The sequence below is a fragment of the Kogia breviceps genome, chromosome 16, assembly GCF_026419965.1.
Source record: "Kogia breviceps isolate mKogBre1 chromosome 16, mKogBre1 haplotype 1, whole genome shotgun sequence".
Lineage (NCBI taxonomy): Eukaryota > Metazoa > Chordata > Mammalia > Artiodactyla > Physeteridae > Kogia > Kogia breviceps.
The window spans coordinates 48,706,048-48,727,798 of NC_081325.1; the positions used below are offsets into that span (position 1 = coordinate 48,706,048).

Here is a 21,751-nt window from a genome sequence, read left to right on the forward strand (position 1 = left end):
TTTATCTTTCTCCTCACCACGGGTCTTCCTCCAAAACTGGTCCTTGGCATCTTGTTCTTCACTGAGAAGGACTGAACAGATCTTATTTTAAAGATGAAGTAACCAAGAGAATGCTTTAAAAAAAGACTATGAATACCAAAGGTAGCTGGAGATGTGGACTGACTGCAACTCTTGCACACTGCTGGCGGGAATGTAAAAGGATACAGCTGCTTTGGAAAACGGTTGGGTAGTTTCTTACAAAGATAAACATACGTGTTCCCTTGACCCAGCAATTCCTCTTCTAGGTAGCTACCTAACAGAAATGAAAACATGTCCACAGAAGAGTTGAACAGAATGTTCATACAGCCCTAATACAATAAACCCAAACTGGAAACAACCCAAATGTTCATCAATGAGTGAAAGAATAAACAAATTATATTACATCCAAGTAATGGAGTACTACTTAGCAATGTAACAACAGGCAAGAATCAATCTCAAAAACATCATGTCGAGTGAAAGAAGACTGAAACCAAAGAATACATAGTTTACGATTCCATAAATGAAGGTCTAGATGGAACATAGACAGACATCAGAAAGTGGTTGGCTGGGGGTTAGGGAAGGTACTGAATTTACTGGTGGGTGCAGGGGGCGAAGGTAACTTTTTAGGCGATGGAAACATTCTGTATCTTGATTCAGCACAATTACTGAAGCCTGCGCGCCTAGAGCCCGTGCTCCACAAGAGAAGCCATGGCAATGAGAAGCCCGCACACCGCAATGAAGAGTAGCCCCAGCTCGCCGCAACTAGAGAAAGCCCAGGCGCAGCAGCAAAGACCCAACGCAGCCAAAAATAAATAGATTTTAAAAATATAAAATAAAATAAAATAAAGCTACTTAAGCAGGGCATATTCACGCCCCCCTCCACACCATTTTGCTCTACCCATCTCATACACATACTTCTACTCTAACTTTAAAAAAAAAAAAAAAAGTTGCAGGTGTATGAGTACAGTCGTCCCCCCCTCCCCACCAGACCCAACCCCGGTCCCATGCCCACCCCATCCAAGGGTTCTGCATTTGTGGATTCAACCAATCGTGGATTGAAAAAAAAAAAAATTTTTTTTCCCATAAAGTTCCAAAAAGCAAAACTTGAATGTGCCAGAAGCTGGTAACTATTTACATAACATTTACATTGTATTTACAACTATTTGCATAACATTTTACATTGTGTTAGTATTATAAGCAATCTAGAGATGATTTAAAGTCAGTATAAGGGAGGATGTTGTGTAGGTTATATGCAAATACTAAGCCATAAGGGACTTGAGCATCCTCGGATTTTCGCATCCACGTGGGTCCTGGAACACAATCCCCATGGATACCAAGGCAACTGTATATACAAATGTTAAACCCTTGGAACTGTATTTTTAAAAAAATTTTATTTTAGTTATTTTTTTAGACAGCAGGTTCTTATTAGTTATCCATTTTATACATATTACTGTATATATGTCAATCCCAATCTCCCAAGTAATCACACCACCACCACCCCCGGCCACCTTCCCCCCTTGGTGTCCATACGTTTGTTCTTTACGTCTGTGTCTCTATTTCTGCCCTGCAAACCGGTTCATCTGTACCATTTTTCTAGGTTCCACATATATGCATTAATATATGATATTTGTTGAACTGTATTTTTAAAATATGTGTTTTATTGTATGTATGTAAATAATACCTAAAAAAAGAAAAAATAAACCTCAATAATCATTCTTATGCCAATGGCTGCCTTTCTGAATTTCCAGCCTTCTCTAATCGGTTTCAGTTCCAGATCTCAAAATTCCAACAGGATGGTTCCGTTTGTAAGTTTTACCATTTTATCAAACTCCACCCACTCTACTCAATTACAATATTCAGTTCAAAGGCATGGCCATTCCTTTTGCCTTTATCTTATCCTTTAAAGTCTAGTTATCACTAAAACTGTCAATTATTCCTTGAAAACATAAATCATAAATCCTTTCCCTTCAAGACAGAATGCAGGAAGGAGCACTTTTAACATGTACTGTAAAATATATCTGATCGGGCATCATTAGTATTACTACTTATTAGTTTTATGATGCCTAATAAGTACTTAACTTTCCTGAGTTATACTGTCCTCATCTGTAAAATGAGATAATTCATTCACTGCTACATTAGGAACATGGTAGATACATAATAAAAATAACCTGAGACTTATAAAGCGCTATATTTTTAATACAACACTTATTGTTACTGGTTCAAAAGCCACCACTGAAGCCCTGGCCCAGGCCCAGAGGTGCTCGTATCTGAACTACTTCAATAACTTCCGATATTGTCTTCCTGAGTTTTTTGGGCATGTGACCAACTTGTTACTCATTTTCATGACTAATAATTTATCATGCAATCCCTTTTAAAACACTAGGATAATCTTGATCTTTTCAAGATACACATGGCAAGATTTATGAAACTCCTCATTTGTTTTCAAAGTAGCTGTCAATCTGGAAGCTTGGGTAAAAATGTAGTAGTAAAAAGCCAAAGCTATAAATATATTTTTAAAAAACCAGGTTGATTTTAGTCTATGAAGAGATTACACGCTTTTAATTCAACAATTACTTTGTTTTCTTGACAATACTTTTGCCGGATATTCTCATATTGTAAAAGCTTTACTGGTCTACTGACTTTACTTGAATAATAAGCCTCATAAAAAGCTACAGTGAAAAATTAATATCTTAACCCCACAATGTAATCTACCCAAGTAGACAAGAAGATATTCTAATTTCTTGATTTTTAAGAAAGACATTTAGGGCTTCCCTGGTGGCACGGTGGTTGAGAGTCCGCCTGCTAATGCAGGGGACGCGGGTTCGTGCCCCCGTCCGGGAAGATCCCACATGCCGCGGTGCGGAGGGGCCCGTGAGCCATGGCCGCTGAGCCTGCGCGTCCGGAGCCTGTGCTCCGCAAGGGGAGAGGTCACAACAGTGAGAGGCCCGCGTACCGCCAAAAGGAAAAAATTTATTTTTTCTAATCAATTTCCTTGTTTGCACTTTACTATTATATACTAGGAAAAGTTTCTCTAAATGTACAATTTAAAATGAGTTTTATATTTGCATTAGAAAATGGAAACTACAAGAATCAATTCCATGTTTTCTATCACCTGTAACAGCGATTACATATACAGAACAAAATGGAGAAGGGATGTAGAAATGAAGACCCAAACACTTTTTGCTGAAAGGTCACGAAATTTTAGCTCAAAGATTTTATCTTCTCTTATCTGTGTAATAGTTTCAATTTTATGTTTTGTATTTTGTCACTTTCATAGTCCACAGCTATCTAATTCCAGAAATCAGGGGAAAAGGCACATGAGCTAATGTTAATTTTTTTGTCATTTTGTGTACCATAAGAGGTTAATCAATGTTAATTTGAGTTTAGAGACTGAATATAACTACATTTCATAGACTTTGCTTATTCCGCTAGAATCAGCCTCTTGCTAAGTGCTACAACTTTTGTAATACCACTCTATTACACTTGGCAAAATAAAACACTTCTGAGAGTGTAAGCCCCGGAGATAAGAGTTTACACTATGAAATCCAGATATCAAGACTCAATAAATGTACTTGTTATTAATGTTAAAACATACATCATTAAGTAGATATCGAACGAAGAATTTATGAGATTCACCAGGGCCATCTAGAAATTTCATGAGAACATGACGAAAATTTGCTAAAACTTAGAAAATAAGATTTCAAAAATAGGTAAATTAATTTCAATTGCTTCTAGAAACAACAGCCATTTTTTCCCGAAATACTAGTACACTAGTCATCACTCTCCTAAAGCTTTGCATCTCCATGAGAGGAATATATGGCCCCACCCCACTGATGCTGGGCTTGGTCATGTGCCTTGCTTTGGCCAATGGGATGCTAGTAGATGAATGATGTGAGCAAAGGCTTAAAATTTGTTTGTACTATAGGGCTTGTCCTCTTGTGCTCTAGCCACTGCTGTGAGATATACATGCCCTGGGCAGTCCTTTGGGTTAAGAAAAATGAGTGAACGGTACTGCTCCAAGAACCTGCAGACCTGCTCCAAATGACCAGCTGATACATGGAAGAGAAGTAAATGTTTTTTTTTTTTTTTTTTTTTTTTTTTCCGGTGTGCGGGCCTCTCACTGCTATGGCCTCTCCCGTTGCGGAGCACAGGCTCCGGACGCGCAGGCTCAGCGGCCATGGCTCACGGGCCAAGCCGCTCCGCGGCATGTGGGATCTTCCCGGACCGGGGCACGAACCCACGTCCCCCGCATCGGCAGGCGGACTCTCAACCACTGCGCCACCAGGGAAGCCCAGAAGTAAATGTTTTATGACAGTATTCCACTGAGTTCTGGAATGACTGTCTACACAGCATTATAGCGGCAATATATGATTAGGAAAAAAAAAAAAAACACCTTGATATTGAATTTGGGGTGGTGCCATATTTTTCTTAGGTATTAAATTAATATTTGGTGGCAGACATTACCGATTAATTGAATCAGTCCTGTCCATGTTTTTCTTTTCCTTAGCCATACTCCAATAATTGGGAACATGTAAATTAGTTTCGGCCAATGAGATATAAGCAGAAATCACATGGTGGATGTCCTGGGAAAGCTTTTTAAAAGTGACACAGTTGGTTGCTATGTTCTTCTGGTTAGTTTGTTTTGCTTTTACTCCTTCTCTTCTGACTATTATAAGGGTGGGATACCTGCAGATGCAGCTGACTTCATATAACCATTGGAAAGCCACAACTGAAGGACAACAAAACAGGAAGAGAGAAGAAACCCTAGGACAAACCTTAGGACACTCCATCAGCCTGTCCTGCTTACTCCAGACTTCTTGTTATACCAGAAAAATAATTCCACGTTTAAGTTCTCTTGTAACATTTATTGTTATTTGCAACCAAAAGTAACATTAATCGATATTTGAAAGGATATGTAGATAGGTAGGTAAATAGATAGAACTTTATTCAAATTAACAAAAAAGATCCAGAATTGTACCCAGAAATTTGCTGGCATTTTTACTACACTAACTGCACATGGTTTGGGATTTAACTTTTAGGATACGCCATAATGTGTGATGTATTAGATTTCAACTGAGGGCAACCCTCAACTTTGTGACTGTGAAAGTAGATGGCACAAAATCATGGTAAAATGTCAACCTGATAAGATTCACTCTGATCCAAGCTATCTTTTTCTATGTCAGATTTTTCTTTATAGCGGCAGGTTCTCCATGAAAACGTATCCTTCAATTTTCTACTTTCATTTGACACATGTAAGTAAACACATTCAATGAGATTCAAGTGTGGGAGAGTGCTATGAAGTGAAGGAAAATTATGGTACAATGGCAATAACTCATGAAGAGTAATAAGAAGAGAGAGTGCCTAGAGCATTTGACTGCAAATGGAAGAGATTATATCCTGATGAATTGAGTTAATTTCAAATATATTACAGTATGGTTTTCTATCATATGTACTCTGACTATATTAATAAATGAAAGAGTGATGAATAGTTCCAGGAACTTGTAGCGAAACAGTAATATTTCAACATCATTGTTGAGTATCTATGTCAACACACATCAAAAATGCATGAGAAATGACTACCTATACTCACTAGTTACACTCATTAAGAATATATGGATGAGAAATATAAATGGTATACATAAATTTGCAATGCAATTACAGGTAGAACATATAGAAAGAAAAAAGCTACACAAAGATCTCACACAGAGAAGTATGTCAAGCAACTGACAGCAAGTTAATACTGGCGATCAGTTTGGAGTATACTGTATTGATCGCATGAAATACCACTTCATTTTAAATTATGAATCATCTCAGTCATTACTAGCACTAAAACTTTTTAAAATATAGAAGTAGCAAAAATAAGTAGCCACTCTCAAACAAAAGCGGCTCTTCACTCTATCTATGATGTAGCTTTGGAATCCCCTTCTTTAAAAATAAATATAGGGCTTCCCTGGTGGCGCAGTGGTTGGGAGTCCGCCTGCCGTTGCAGGGGACACGGGTTCGTGCCCCGGTCCGGGAAGATCCCACATGCCGCGGAGCGGCTGGGCCCGTGGGCCATGGCCGCTGAGCCTGCGCGTCCGGAGCCTGTGCTCCACAACGGGAGAGGCCATGACAGTGAGAGGCCCGCGTACCACAAAAATAAATAAATAAATAAATATAAAAACAACAGTTTGGCTTTAACAAGTTTGAGTTCTATCTATTTTTAAATTGATCACCTAGAAGTAATAAATTCACATTAGAATGAGGCATGGCAGTTTGAAAAACAAATCAACACTCAGGTAACAATAATTTCCAAGTGGTTAGGAAGGCTAAACAAATGATCTGTTTATATCTGTAGTATACAGAAAGATGATGTTCAATTCAGCTGGGGAGGGGGAAGGTCAAACTCACTGTTTAGCATTATGCACGGAGTATCAGATCCTACCAAAGAGACGAGACATAAATCACTCTCAAAACAGCAACACCTGTGTAGTAGCTTTCATATATGGTGGCTTTTATTTTCTTTGCTCTTTTTTGTTTGTTTGTTTTCATACTTTCTGACATTTCTAGAACAAATTGTGTTACTTGTATTCTGTTTCTTTCTCTCTCTCTCTCTCTTTGGCCGTGTCACGTGGCTGTGGGATCTTAGTTCCCTGACCAGGGATTGAACCCGGGCTCTCAACAGTGAAAGCGCAGAGTCCTAACCACTGGACAGCCAGGGAATTCTGGTGCCTTTTATTTTATTTTACTTTTTAATGATCAAAAAGATTCAGGCATAAAAAATTCTGAGGGTAAGCTCTGACTTGGAATGACAGTTGCATCATTTTTAGGGAAAAGGTATGAATGTTTCTGTATCCTAGAAGATACAGTAACAATATATGAAAAAAAGACTTTCTAGGATAGTATTTTTGACTCATTAGGGGATACAAAATTAGATTTCAAGAACCCAGGCCCAAAAGAAGTAAGTACTTCTTTGAAAGAAATTTTGAAAGAAATATTTTGTTTTGCATTTATTTTTTGTTTTTGTTTACTGATTCTTGTGTGGGTTAAATAACTGCAGATTCCCTTAAGGGAAAAAAAAAGAACTTGTGAAAAAAAAGCACTGTTTCCTACAGCATAGAGGGAAAAGTATGAGCGGATAAAGAGATTCAGTCCTGAATCCCTCTCCCTAGGGATGTCATGGTAGAATCATTACTTGGCGTCAGTAGAGCTCAGTTTCTTCGGTAAAACTAATGTTTTCTATTGGTCAGTGAGCTTGGTTATTCATTCCAGAATATTCCTGCCTCAAGGTCTCTGCACTTGTTATTCCCCCTGCCTGGAGCGTGGTTCCTTTAGATCTCCTGGGGACTTGACCTCTTGCCTCTTTAGGTCTCTCCCAACATACAATCTTATCAGAGTTCTTTAAATGCCTTAGGTGAAAGAGTAAACTGCTGTCTACCATGGCAGCTCACTCAGCACCCACACCCTGTCTCCCTCACCTCCAGAGCACTTACTTTCTTCAGGGGTACCATACGCTTACTGTCTGTTTCCCTTCCAGCTCCTCCACTGGAATATAAGCAGCATGAAATCAGTGATTTTGTCCATTTTATTCAATGCTGCTCTAGTGTTTAAAAAAAGCACCTGGCCAGGCACTGTGCTAGCAGCCCTGGAGATACATGCAAGACTAGAACATGTTATCTACCCTTTGAACAGCTCAATATATTGGAGAGTCTGACATGTATGGACACAGGGGTGTCTATACATATACATATATGTGTATGTGTACATATACATACACATATATATAAAGAGTTATATAAAGATTTATATATATCTCTATACCACAAGCTCCTATGTCTAACTGTGGAAGCTGTGGACAGCTAGGCAGCAGTAGTCATATAAATGGCACCCTTTGGGATGTACAGCGTTCAACCTGCACCACCGTACCCAGCTTCCTTGAGACTGAAATCTGTAAAACACAAAGCTGATGACGCCATTGCCATTTAAAACCTATTGACGTCTCCCCATTGTCTACAGAATAAATTCATCCTTCCTGATCAGGTCCCTACTCACCTCCCCAAGCAGCTGCCATCTCCCAGCTCTCCGCCACACTCACTTCCGCGCCAGTTACTATGAACTCACACATCCCTACCGCATGTCAATGCTCTCCTCTACTCCAGAATGAGCGTCTACGTGACCTTTCCCCCCTTTCCTCATTGCAGCCCTTCATGCTTTTATCCCATTGGGCTTTGATTCACCTCATATATGTTGATTCTGAGCTCCCTGTGGTAAGGTTCTATGAATCATTCATCCTGTATCCCCAACGTGTAACACAGGGCTGAATAAACGAATTAATTATTCACCAAATACAGACATGACTTAATTTGCTAATTCACAAAACAGTTCAAATATCAAATTATTATCAAAAACTGATCAGACTTTCTTTAAACGAAAGTGGGACCAACACGGTCCCATCAAAGCAATAAAAACGACTGTGTATGGGTGTACAGTCTTCATCTTGCTATTAAATACCCAGGGATTGAGTTACTCAGTGATCATTATATATATATTGCTAGAATGTTGGGTTGATGCAGGCTAAGTATACACTTTAGACTTTACCTATGTTCATTCACATCAAATCAGGAGCTTTTTCTGACCTCCTTTAGAAGAAGAGCAACATAAAAGTGTTTATCTCCTTGGCAAGACAGAGAATGGCTCTCGGATTTACCCATCAGCCATGATGTCTATTATTAGTCTATTAGAGAGCTAGACTTCCACCTACAGAACTGAATCAAAGCTATTTCTTTGTTAAGGCATGAAGTGGGGATTTGAAGGCGTCCCAAACACATTAGGCTTATTAAATAAGAGTACAGCTTCTTTTAATGAGACAAGAATCTGTGAAAGATTTAAAAGAAGAAAAACGCTGAAATCGTCTGACATACTGAGCTCTCTGGCTTCTTCTCCGAGCACAATCAGCTCAGCTGGGTTCGTTCTAATCAGCAGACAAGGGAAGAGGCATGATCCAAATACCCTCAAATCTTTCAGTCAAGGGCTGCAAAATTAGATGACACAGTACCATTTCAACCCTCGGACAAACATTTCCTTTTATAGATTGACAGAAAGCAATGCTAAAAAGGATGCTCATTTTGGGAATGTCAGCACATATGTATATACTGAAACAATAATTTCTTAAAATAATAGCAACAGTGAAGTTTATAGAAAGAACGCTCTAATATATTTGTACTTTATTTCTTCACATATCAGTATAATGTTGTGTGTGATTTACAGAAGTGGAACACCTTTTTAAGAACCATTTCTGAGAAGGCATCTGACAGAATTATCTCTCCCTAAGTCAGATTATATTTAAAGTGACAGTGAGTTTAAAAATGAAAAAAATCTGAAATTATTTCATGAAAGTTATATTCTTATTGGGATTCAGGTCTCAAAAAACTTTGCTAATTTTAGATAGTTATGGTTTAGAGATATTAAAGCCACAACATAAAAACAAGAGCTGCCTTCATAAAGGAATATGGGTTTATAGTCAGACAAACTTTGATTTCAATATGAGCTCTGCAAATTATCAGCTATAGGACCTCTGGGGATAGAGTAAACCTCTCTGGGCTTCCATTTATTTGTGCATAAAAACAGGAGCATAGGGCAAATTAAATGAAAACTATGTAAGTTCTCACAGAATCTGCCTGAAAGAAATCAGTCAGTAACAGTTTTGTTTTCTCTTTCTTCCTTATCTCTAGGACTGTTCTCTACTGTAATTTAAAAGACATTAACAAAGTTATACATGAGGAGATTCAGAAATAAGGATCAAGAATTTTAAAATAAGGAAAATGAAAAACACACACAAAAAACCCAAACCGAAAACCTCCAAGATTTCTGACCCTTCTCTGATCATCCGATGCAACCTTCTAAATTAAAAAACATGATGTTTGAGCCAGCAGCAGAATCTGAAGGAATAGGATACCCAACTTGCTACCATATCTGTTCTTTCAAAGAGCATCAAAGTGCAAATAAAGATCGGACTCTTCATTTCCAGAATTCACAAATTGTTTTCCTTTAAGGAGGGCACTTGACACACAGGCAATATAATAAAAACAGGGGGAGGAAGGCAGTGATTTCATTAGCTTAAGTGTAATTGACAAGGGACTATTTTAAAAGAATATCCTTTTAACAGGTTCAAATTTTAGGGATGTTAACCAAAGCAAAAAGCTACTAATGCTACTAATATATGTTGCTTCTTTTCCACTCTGACAGTTACAATCAAGATCAGAGAGGGCAGAGAACTCAGATATGGTGTGAGTTAAACAATCACCGGCTCAGAGAGGGCAGAGAACTCAGATATGGTGTGAGTTAAACAATCACCGGCATTTACCAATTCTGTGAAAACGGACACTGAGGAAAGCTGGTCTATCTCCTTAAAATCTTCATCGGCTTCCCCCACCCTCTACTCCACCCTTTCCCACTTCACTCTTTTTTTTTTTTTTTTTTTTTTTTTGTGGTAAGTGGGCCTCTCCCATTGCGGAGCACAGGCTCCGGACGCGCAGGCTCAGCGGCCATGACTCAAGGGCCCAGCCGCTCCGCGGCACGTGGGATCTTCCCGGACCGGGGCACGAACCCGTGTCCCCTGCATCGGCAGGCGGATTCTCAACCACTGCGCCACCAGGGAAGGCCCCCACATCACTCTTACTGAAAGTATCATGTCTAGACCTTTATTCTTTCAGTTTAAGGCCTGTTCCTGGTTAAACAGTAATTCCTCTGAGGAGGGCCCTCTTTCAGATATTCTTATTCATTTACACTTTCCTTTGAAGGAAGTTGATTATTCTACCAGCATCGACAAATGAGGAGTAGGAAGGTTTGGAGTTAGAGAAAAAAGAAAAAGGGGTACAGAAATTAGAGGCTCTGGGTAAGAGCGCCAAATTTTACCTATTTAAAAAATATCATTGTTTTGCCTAGGGTTAGAGTTAATTATAATAATTTGCTCTAATCGTGTGCCTGTACCTCTCTTTTTCCAAACACTTATTTCATAATTATGTTTGTCAAGTAGTTAAGGGTAATGATCCTATTATAGCATCAGAGGGAAAAAAAAAAAAACCCAACAACCCAGACCTAAGCAAAACAGATGTTCTATGAATTGCTGGAAGTTGGCTTTGTCAGAATTACTTGAATACATTGTCTCTGGCTCGGACAGTATCTCTACAGTTGAAATTCAAGAAGGGTAGAGCCTGACTGTAGGCCTCGCTATAGCTGGTTCTTCCCATTTATCTGAATTCACTGAGGCTGAGCTGATAAATGAGAAGCAAGTGAATCAATGAAAATAGTTGCAATGATTGGCTCAAGCACAGTTCAGGAGCCTTGCTATAAAAATCTATTTAAACGGAAGTGAACTTAGGTTGCAGCTCTGGCCACCAAGCATTGTTCCTTTTTATACAAAGACAAGAATATCTAAATATTATATATTGGGGTGGGGAGAGGTGCAATTTTGGCTAACAACTTCTGCATTTCAAATCAAAGGAAAATTTCTTGAACTGAAGATTTAATAAACGTTCATTTTAAAAACCAGTAAAATGCATAATACCAAATATTTAAAAACAGCATTTATTAGCATATTAAGGTTTATGCTATGTAAATATAATAATGTCAGCAAAGTAAGCCACCAAATTAAAAATTCAAACTATGGTGATGACTGCATGAGGCAAAGCTATGAACCTGAATGGGAAAGGAGACAAAGAAGAGATTCACTTGGGGACAGTCACCTTGTGGGTTAGGATCTTGTTTGAAGGGCTGGCCTAGGACAAGGCAGTTTCGTCCCTCTCTAGTGTCAGTCCTTCCTAGTATCTTCCTTTCTCATCGTCCCGCTTTCTTCCTTGACACTGCACTGGTGGCCAATGAGATAAGAGGCATGCCTTCAAACCCCTCCTAAATGATGGCTTTAATTGGAGAGACGTGTTTTGGTTGCCCAGGGCTTCTAAAATCTGCTACCTCTATTGCACATAAACCCTTGATTTTACCACCTCTCTACCTGCAGACATCCTTCTCACCTAACTCAAAGTTCTGCAAGTGCCAGAAACAGATGCACGGATGTCTTTTGAAATCCTCTCATCTCGTACATGTCAAGATGATGTTCAATCCTCTTATGATTTGAAGCATTATTTTATTGATCATAGTATACTGGAATTTTTTGTTTGTTGGACAGCTTTTGAGTTAACAGAAGCCATCACGATCCAAAGGCAAACAGAAAAAAAGAGGAACGGGAAATTAATAGTGAAACAGAGACATGCATTAAAAATCAGAGAAATTAAGAGCAGGAAGACATATCCACCGAAAGTTAACTTTGGGTAAAACCTAAGTACAGATTTTTTAAAATATTCTCTAACAAGGACTATATACTTATTTGCCCCAGAATAAAATTTTCCTCAATATATTGTTTTAGGTTTTGAAATACACCTATATCTAAGAGGTCTCTGCAGAACACTCTTTTCGCTTCATCTAACAGTATCTTAGCACTTCTCAGCGTTTACACACACATACTCCTTCTTGAATGATGGTTAATTAACTATTGATGGGTCCTGGCATTCTAGGGCTTCCCAAGTGACAGCTCAGTATTCTTTGCTAATCGTTTAATGAAAACACTTACATGAATAATGAATCTGGCACTTGCCTAGATACACATGCAACTTTTGTAATAGTAATAAAGGCAGGCGTATGCACAGTCAGAACAAAATATTGTGGGGCTTACAAATGTTTTCACAAAGCAAATCGGAGAGTTTATGTTGAAAATGAAGCTCCAGTTCCTAAGGCTGCTATTAAAAGTTTCATATTAAAATATACTATTATATCCTCAGCACATAATATTAAAAGCACAAAAGATGGTTACGTTTAAGACGTTAATACCATGATTTGCTCTATAAGCCTGAAATGGAGTACGCATAATTTAGATTTTAGTAATCACAGTGCCAAACTTACAGAAACACACATATCTATAACACACACACAAATTACGTACATATTATATGGTGCAAGAAAACAGTGTGATTAAAATGTCTATGAAACATGATTCATCTCAGAATTGAACTTTGTCATCACTTAATCTAATTTTGCAGGTGAGAACATGGAATCCTTGATCTTAAGATTTAGCTCCCACAAAACCACAATCACTGTGCTGATCACTGAACTGGTGATGAAGTGACCGGGCATGCTAGCACTTAAATATGATTTCAGCCACTCTTCTGATCCAATGCTTCAGGTTAACATTGGCTTTGGAGAAACTAAGTTACTACAACCAGTTACTGGAACAAATGAGAGAAAAAAGTGTTTTTATACATGCTCAAGTGGAAGAATATGACTGGTAACAGACGTTACAGGCACTCTTGAGAAAAAGATATGTTTGGGGAGTTAGAAGTCCTAAACTTTGTCTCATCGCCACTTATTATATGACTCTGGAGAAGACACTGAACTTCTCTCAGCCTCAGTATCTTCATTTGTAAAATCAGCATGACACTTGCAATATTTATGTTTCCTAGTTGTCAGGTACTTATACTACACACTATTACCATTATTGTTACTACTACCACTAATAATAATATTAATTGCACCCTTGAGGCTCTCTTCTGTCAACACTTTGCAATTCAATTTTCATGCCTTGTAACTATATCACACCCTCACAATGGTCCTGTAAGGTACATATTCTTTCTTACTATAGATGAAGAAACATCTCAGAGTGGTTAGTAAACTTGCAGATGTCACATGGCTATTAAGTGACTGAATGTGAACTTGAATCCAAATCTTTCTGACTGCAATTTCCTTAGATTTGCCATATCCTGTTTCCTCTAATATATAATATACCTAGTACCTATTTATCATAGAGATATATTATTCATTTTATACACCCTCACATATACACACACATAGGCTTTAAATTCTAAAATGCCCTACTAATATATTTTTTTAAATTTCAAGGCCTAATTCATGAAACAGAGTAGATATTTAGTCAATACCTGGGAAAAAAGAATTAATATCTGGGAGGTAACTAAGATCATTTTAAGTAAAGTGTTAATTAACTTTTGTGTTGGCAGTAACAGTGGCTTAATTTAAATCTTCCTCTTCTTTAAAATTATGTTATTAAAAATTATGCTAGAGAAAAAATACACAGGGACTAGTCATAGGTGCAATTCTAGACACAGAATTGACAATGATGAAAAAGCAGCTGTTTTCAATGAAAAAGGGCTAAACTCTAACCCTGTGCTACCGTTAAAGGAGTGAGAAACGATCCCTTTAAAAATTACATATGATTTGAATTTTTCAAAGGGGTAACATAGTATCTTCCACATTTTAAATTTCAAAAAAGCTGTTCTGGACTTTCCTATCAACACAAGATAATACTGCCTGTCATATTTTACTTCTCTTGACTGTTCTATATGAATAATGAAAACAATGATGATAATTAGATAGCGACACTCGAAAAGAACAATCTTTTTTTTTTTTCCAGAGTTACGGAGAAGGGGCGGGAAGTATTAAAAAAGAAGTCTCATTTCTATTCAAAATACAAATTTTTCAACTACGTAAAACACTCCATGTTTCCCCTAATCTCCTCCCAAAGAACACAGGGCTGAACGGAAAGATGCTGACACGTGTGCCCGCTCAGAGCTAGAATGACAGGGCTGGGGAACAGGAGATGCTGCTGTTTCCATTATCCATTGAACACCTTGGCAATTCTTAGTTCATCCTGAGAATGTGATACTTACTCTTGTACTGCTCTGGCTATGGAAAGGGCCGTGGATCCAGTTTCATTAACGCTATCTAAGGTCACATTTGGCAGGTCATCATCATCACTGTCACTTTTACTTTGTCTGGGAGATAGGCCTCGGGGGTCCATTTGTGCTGGGAAAAAAAGGCATATATAATGAATTAAAATTAGTGTGCAGAAAGTTAACTTTGTCCTGGACCAACATCAAGCATGGAATGTCTCTCCTGTGTATATCACACACATGGAATTCTCCAGAAATCCCAGGAATTAGTGAAAGCGACGTATTTTATGGACTGAGCACGCACTGACTCTTTTCCCTTGTTCATCTGATTTATAAAACCTCCATCAGCTCTCGGTAGTTTCAGGGGATGATTATGGAATAGAGACTGTAACATCCACAATATAACCAACTTCCGAGCAGTCAAAAGCTGATGAGGTAGCTCACGAGTTACTGTTCTTCCCTCTGGCTTCTTCTTGCTTCTGCTACCAGAGCTCTGGTCACTTTGTTGCACATTAGCACTTTCCCTGGAAGGTGGACAGCCGGAGGGAGAGAAGGGTTTCTTTGCTTATAGCTCCCATCAGAAGCTTAAAGAACAACAAGGTTTACAAGACTACCATAAAGGTTTAGGTATTTTTCATACCACAGTGAATCCTTGTCCACAGTTCACTGTTGCTCTAAGTGGAGATCTGAGTGCAGGAAAATGACTTAAGTAGTAGCGTTTTAACCGTGTTTACATGTGCTAGAAAGCGCCCTTCAGCTCTATGCTGACCTCATTTTCCAAAAATGCATTTCTAGGTAAGATCCTCCTCCCACTGCAAACTTGCCAAAGCAGGAAATAGCCTGATGTTCTGCCTCCTGTTGATCGGGACCATCAGATCCTTTTAAATGAGAGGATTACCATCAACATTTAATATATTTTTAAAAAAATAGATTTCATTTCCACCTCCTTCTCTTTTTTTTTTTTTTTTTTTTTTTTTTTTTTTTTGCGGTACGCGGGCCTCTCACCGCTGTGGCCTCTCCCGTTGCGGAGCACAGGCTCCGGACGCGCAGGCTCAGCGGCCGTGGTTCACGGGCCCAGCCGCTCCGCGGCATGTGGGATCCTCCCGGACCGGGGCACGAACCCGCGTCCCCTGCATCGGCAGGCGGACTCTCAACCACTGCGCCACCAGGGAAGCCCCCTCCTTCCCTTTATGAGCAGCTTTAGCAACCACCGCCTAGGATGTCCATCAGCTCTCTCACCTCAGGCACGGAAGCAGCACACCTTCTAAATTAAAAGTACTGCGCTAGCTGCACAGTTGCATTGCTAAAATATATGACTTCAACCCTCAGCCAGCTCCCTGAGCCTGCTCTTCCGAGCTGTCTACAAAAGATTTCTGAAACCACCACTAGCTGTAAAGAAAAGCAAAATACACTTAAAATCGTGGTTACAATGACCTTTGGGTACATTTACAGTTTCCTTATTTTTTCTCAAATCATTTTTTTTCTTGTGGTTACCGTGCATCATACATTAGGTAGAGCCACAGGAAAATGCTGATATTTTCCCATTTTTTAAACTACAAAAGACAATTTCTCAAGATTCTACCTAATACTTACCATATGAATAGAAAAACTATACCTAGAGAGTTTTGATATGTTTCTAACTGAACTTGGTTAGGAAGGAGCGAATATATGTTGAACCTAGGGTGTGAGTGTACTTGACATACATTCTGCCTGTACGAAAATGTACTTTGAATAGTGGAAGTGTTTGGTAAATGTGGGCTAAATTAAAGAGAAAATAATGAAACTAATCTAAAGCAGTGGTCCTTTGCTGATGACAAATTTGCCCCCCCCCCAAAAAAGACATCTGGCAATGTCTAGAGACACACTGATTTGTCATAACTTGAAGGAAGGGGGATGCTACTGGCACCCAGAAGGCAGAAGCCAAGGGTGCTGCTAGACATCCTACAAACCACAGGACAGTCAGTGCCCCATGACAAAGAATGAACCAGTCTAAAACATCAATAGCACCAGGCTGAGAAATTCTGACCTAGAGATTTAGGAGTTTGGACATAATGGTGTTACATCTGATGACTTTCAATTGCATAACTATGTTCCAGTTTCAAAGTCACTAGCAACGCAATTAAATCACACATTCGATTATCCACCTTTTCTGGTTCTATCCTCAAATAAAACAATTCACTGTCATGTGACTCAGCACTCGTAACTTCCACCAATACAGCACTCACTCACTCCAACGCCAGGAATGAATTATGCAGTGACGCTCATTAAGAGTCCTTGAATGTTGTCTTTTTACCACATGGTGGGACAAAGACTTCTTTTCCATCTGATCTCTAGAGATTTCTTAGGAGAGGGATGTTGGAGAAACTCTTTGTGGAGGAAAGTAACCAGTTCCACAATTATGCAATAACAGAGAGCTACTTAAGTATTCAGTCATTCCAAAGGCACTGAAGGCGTCAGACCATTTAAGATTTATTTTGGCTACAGGCAACAGAAACTGGCTCGGGCTAACTTATATTAAACGAATGTACTGCAAAGATACTGAGCAGCTCACAGAATGGAAGGTAAAGACGAACAACCAGCACTCAAGTAGCCCAAGACACAGAGATGATACAGGCATTTCAACCAGGAATTCACAGATAAGTTTCCTCTGGGCCCATCTCACTGTAAAATGATTCATTTAACAATCGTTCACAACTGCTCAAATTCAACCAAGAAAATGAGTAATAGACCTATCTAGGCTTCCAAACCTCATACTGTGTGGTGTTACATACACCTGTAAACATCAACAATTTAACGTTTAAAGTTCCTGAAACACCATGCACGAAGACTCCTTTGCCAAGATATCAAATTAACAAATAGCCAGAGAAAAGAGAATATTCTGGTCCCATTCTGAGCAAAACAGCTAGATCTCTCACAGGTAAGTAATACAACTCAAGGAAGACACAGGCAGTTAACCAATAAGCAATCTGGCTGTGAAATTTAGCCCCGCTGTACGAGAGATTCCAAATAACTGGTGTGAGAGTTGATCATCTAAATGATGCTATGTTTCTATCTTAATGAAAGTTTAAACTATGTTAAATATGATGTCTTTTTTGATGCACTTTTCAGGAACATTATAATTGAGGATTTCTTTCCAATAGTTTCAATAAATATTATGAAATACATCTGCTGCCGTCATGCTGGGAAACTTTTTACCCGTACCTTCAGCCAAGTCGAGGAAGTAATTAGACAAGCTTCTTAAAATGTGCATTGCTGATTAGGTCAGATGATTAGCTTATCTACATACTTGCATAATTCCACTCTATTTTTATTAAATGTGGGGTAGGGACATTTATCCTAGTTAACCTCCATCAGTCTTTGAGTTTCTCAGCTCATTTAGGGAACACCAATTCTTTGGGGTGCCCATGCAGAGAAAATGGAAAAGTTACCTGGGCACCAGAACCAAAAACATACCTATTTCCCGAAGTAAGAGAGCAGCTGGAGAACTATAAGCATCTGAAAAGAATTTACCTTTGAGATTTTATTCCTCTTAAATGAGAAAGGGATCAGACACTGGGGGGTACACCAGCTCATTGCCCTGGTGGAAGTGTCATCCCCGAGGCGGAGGTACTGGGGAACACGGTGTGAACTTCACTCCATGTCACACAATCTTGGGAAGATACCTGCAGAACCCCCAACACCTGACGTTGAACCTATCTACCCTTTCAAACACCCACCTATAGTCAATGTTACTGTAGAGATCATCCCAGTGAGTCTTGTCTGCCTGTAGCCATTGCTCTCGTGGGGCTCCTTCCCACAGTGACTCTGGCCTTGGCTCGATGACTTGAAGTCACTTCAGACTGAGCAGACACATCCCAGACACCAGATGACCACGTTCATAGGAGTGACTAGCGTGAGAAGAGCCCGGCTAAACCCATTCCAAAGTTTTGACTCACACAACTGTGAGGAAATAAAATAGTTGCTATTTTAATCTACTAAATTTGGGAGTAATTTGTTACACAGCAGTACAAAATCAATGTACTGAGACAGGAGGGAAGGGGGGCAGGGCACAGCCTTTGAAAGAATGACACACCCCGAGGACATGACATAAACTGATTAGAACAAAATGGGTCCAAGATGGTGGACAAGCCGACGTGCACCACTAGACCTTGAGCCTCACTATACACTCACTGTAACACATCAGCAAGCTAAATGACACACCCACGGGTGCCACGACAGTTCCAAGGCCAACCAGAAGGATCAAAAAGTGGGCGGTGGCTCAATTCCTGGAAACCCCACCCCTTCCTGAAATAGCTGGAATACTCCTCCCACTCATTAGCCTATGAAATTACCCTCCCCTATAGAAACTGACACCCCCATACCCAGGGGCCTTTCTCACCTTCTGCGATGGACTACACTCTGTCTGTGGAGTGTGTTTCTCTCTAAATAAATCCACTTCTTACCCATCACTTTGTCTCCCGCTGAATTCTTTCTGCGATGAGACATCAAGAACCTGAGCTTCATTAAGTCCTGAAACCAGGTGTGTGATCTCAGTTGGAAGACTGGGGGTTTTGGCCGGGTTCGAGTCCCGGCCACATGGGTTCGAGTCCCGGCATGTGGGTTCAAGTCCCAACCTGAGGTGCACGGTTTCAGTACCAACTACTCTCCCAGCTCCTTCCAGTGATTTCCTGGCAACGATGTAGAGAAACTTCTGCTACAGTTATAGTCAGCCTATCACACTCCTCTCTATTTCCCTCCCAAGAGGTAATCCGGCCTTCAGTGGCATATATTTAAGTGGGCTATTAATACGGTAAAGGAAAATAAATGCCACATGTTATTTTACATTATTTACTTCTTAATCCAAAATGTGCAAAATGTATTTACAGGTATTTTGTCTTTAGAAGCGTCTTCTTTGATCCTTGACTGTGCCTCATACAGGCTTCTATGCGAAAGGGGCCATGAGTTGGCATTATTGCTCTGGTGAACAAATCTCTTCTACCCAAGTTCATAGTTTACAGGCGGCTCGGATGGGTAGAGCTCCCAAGTACATGATCACCCAAAGCTACACTTCCTATGTTTGCCTTTCTAGAACTCACATGAGACATGTAAAGTAGTTTACTTTCCCCCCACATAACAGTGGACTGACACAGACGCAGTGGTATCAGCATCCATTCTCACCTCCGTCACCTAAGGCGAGGTGCTCTTCTAACTTCCTTAGAAAGGAACTGGTCCATTCAGCTATTCTTAAAGCAAAGGAAGCTTTCCCGTTAAGTCACCATATTTACTATGTATAATACGATCATCTTTGAACGCACATGGAACTTTACAGACGAACATTTCCGAACCAGAAGGAATGCGTTCAATCGCCTTCACCTCCACCCATCAGGGCGGGAGGGGAGAGGGGTGCACGTGGATGGAAGCGGGGTGAGGCAGTCGGGTGGGCAGCTGCAGTGCTGCCAGCCTTTCTCTTCCCCTGTCGGCCACTGTCAGGCTGCCTGCTACCTGCAGATGTCCACATTGCTCGCCCTGCCAAGGCTGAAGCGTGCCCCAGTTACAGAAACCTTGGTTCCAGGAGGGCCGCTGCTTCCCTAGAAACAAAGCCACTGGGAGGATAAGCAGAGAAAAATGGAAAATAAATGTATGGGGGGGGGGGGAGAATTCCTAGCATCCCAGAGTAGAAGAGTTCTCCTTCAGCACTTTCAATGTAGGAATGCTCCAAAAATGACAGTCATAGAGTTTTTTTTAGAATAAAAACATGGCTCTGGCTGCAGAGAACATGGGTGAGACTTCTGGCCCCGCCACTTATCATTTACAGCCATCTGGCCTTGGGCAATTGATTTCCCACCACTAACCCTCAGTTTTCTTCCCCTGCCATTGCTGCTGTGAGGAGTAAGTGAGATAATATATGCAAAGTGTTTAGGACCCTGCCTGGCACTTCGCAGTCAGTCATCATTCTGTTTCACCCTGGCAGTAAGTTTAGTACTACCTCAGCCTTCCCTTCTATCGATATAATACTATTTACAAAGCCCTCATCTTCCCCTGGACTTATTCAAATCAAGTGTTTTTCTTTTGATATGTACCTAAGCTGAAAATACTACTAGAGAATATATATTGAATAATACCTAAAACCACGACTTCTTTTAATCCAAACATTCCATACTTAAGATGGTTTGAGTTACGATTTTTCAACTTTACAATGGAGTGAAAGCGATATGCATTCATTAGAAATTGCGCTTTGAATTTTGCTCTTTTCCCGGGCTAGCAGTATGCCCTACCAGACTCTCTCATGATGCTGTGCGGGGCAGTGAGCCCCAGATCCCAGTCAGCCACCCAATCACCACTGTTCACAACCGATACACTTACAACCATCCTGGTTTTCACTTTCAGTACAGTATTCAACCAACTACATGAGATATTCAACACTGTATTATAAAGTAGGCTTTGTGTTAGATGATTCTGCCCAGCTGAGGGCTGACGTAAGTGCTCTCACCACATTTAAGGTAGGCGAGGTTAAGCTATGATAGCCAGTAGGTAAGGTGCATTAAATGCATTTTTGACTTAAGATACCTTCAGTTTATGGTGGGTTTATCGGGATGTAACCCCATCTTAAGTCAAGGATGATTTGTATTCAGTCAACAGATATTTATTGGGTACCTATGAGGTACCAAGCACTCTTCTGAGTGTTGGGGAGAAAGGAGAGAATAAGGTAGATAAAAATTCCTGGTTTTGTACTGGGGCCGGCGGGGGGAGACAGATAACAAAAATAAATAAATAAGAAAACCACATCCTCTGTTAGACAGTAAGTGCCATGGAGAAAATAAAACAGAGAAGGGAGGGTAGGGGTCGCTGAGAGGCAGGTGGACAATTTCAGACAGGGAGGCCAGGAAGGTCTCACGGAGAAGGTGACACCTGAGCGAGAACCTGGAGGAGCTGAGGGAGGCTTGCAGATGTAGCTTATTTATTTCGGTGGATGGGGGTAGGATATTCCAGGCAGAACAAGCGACAGGTGCAAAGGCTCTGAGGTGGGAGCAGGTTTTACA

At 40.0% G+C, this 21,751-nt stretch overlaps 1 protein-coding gene across 7 annotated transcripts in view; it reads right to left on the reverse strand.

The window, feature by feature from the left end:
• KLF12 (KLF transcription factor 12) overlaps positions 1-21,751 on the reverse strand; it is a 479,922-nt gene that overhangs the window by 143,596 nt on the left and 314,575 nt on the right. For all 7 annotated transcript variants that reach the window (XM_067016247.1, XM_067016246.1, XM_059042250.2 and 4 more), the window contains exon 5: positions 14,730-14,865. In XM_067016247.1, coding sequence (XP_066872348.1) covers positions 14,730-14,865 — 136 coding nt within the window. The remainder of the gene's footprint in view (positions 1-14,729; positions 14,866-21,751) is intronic.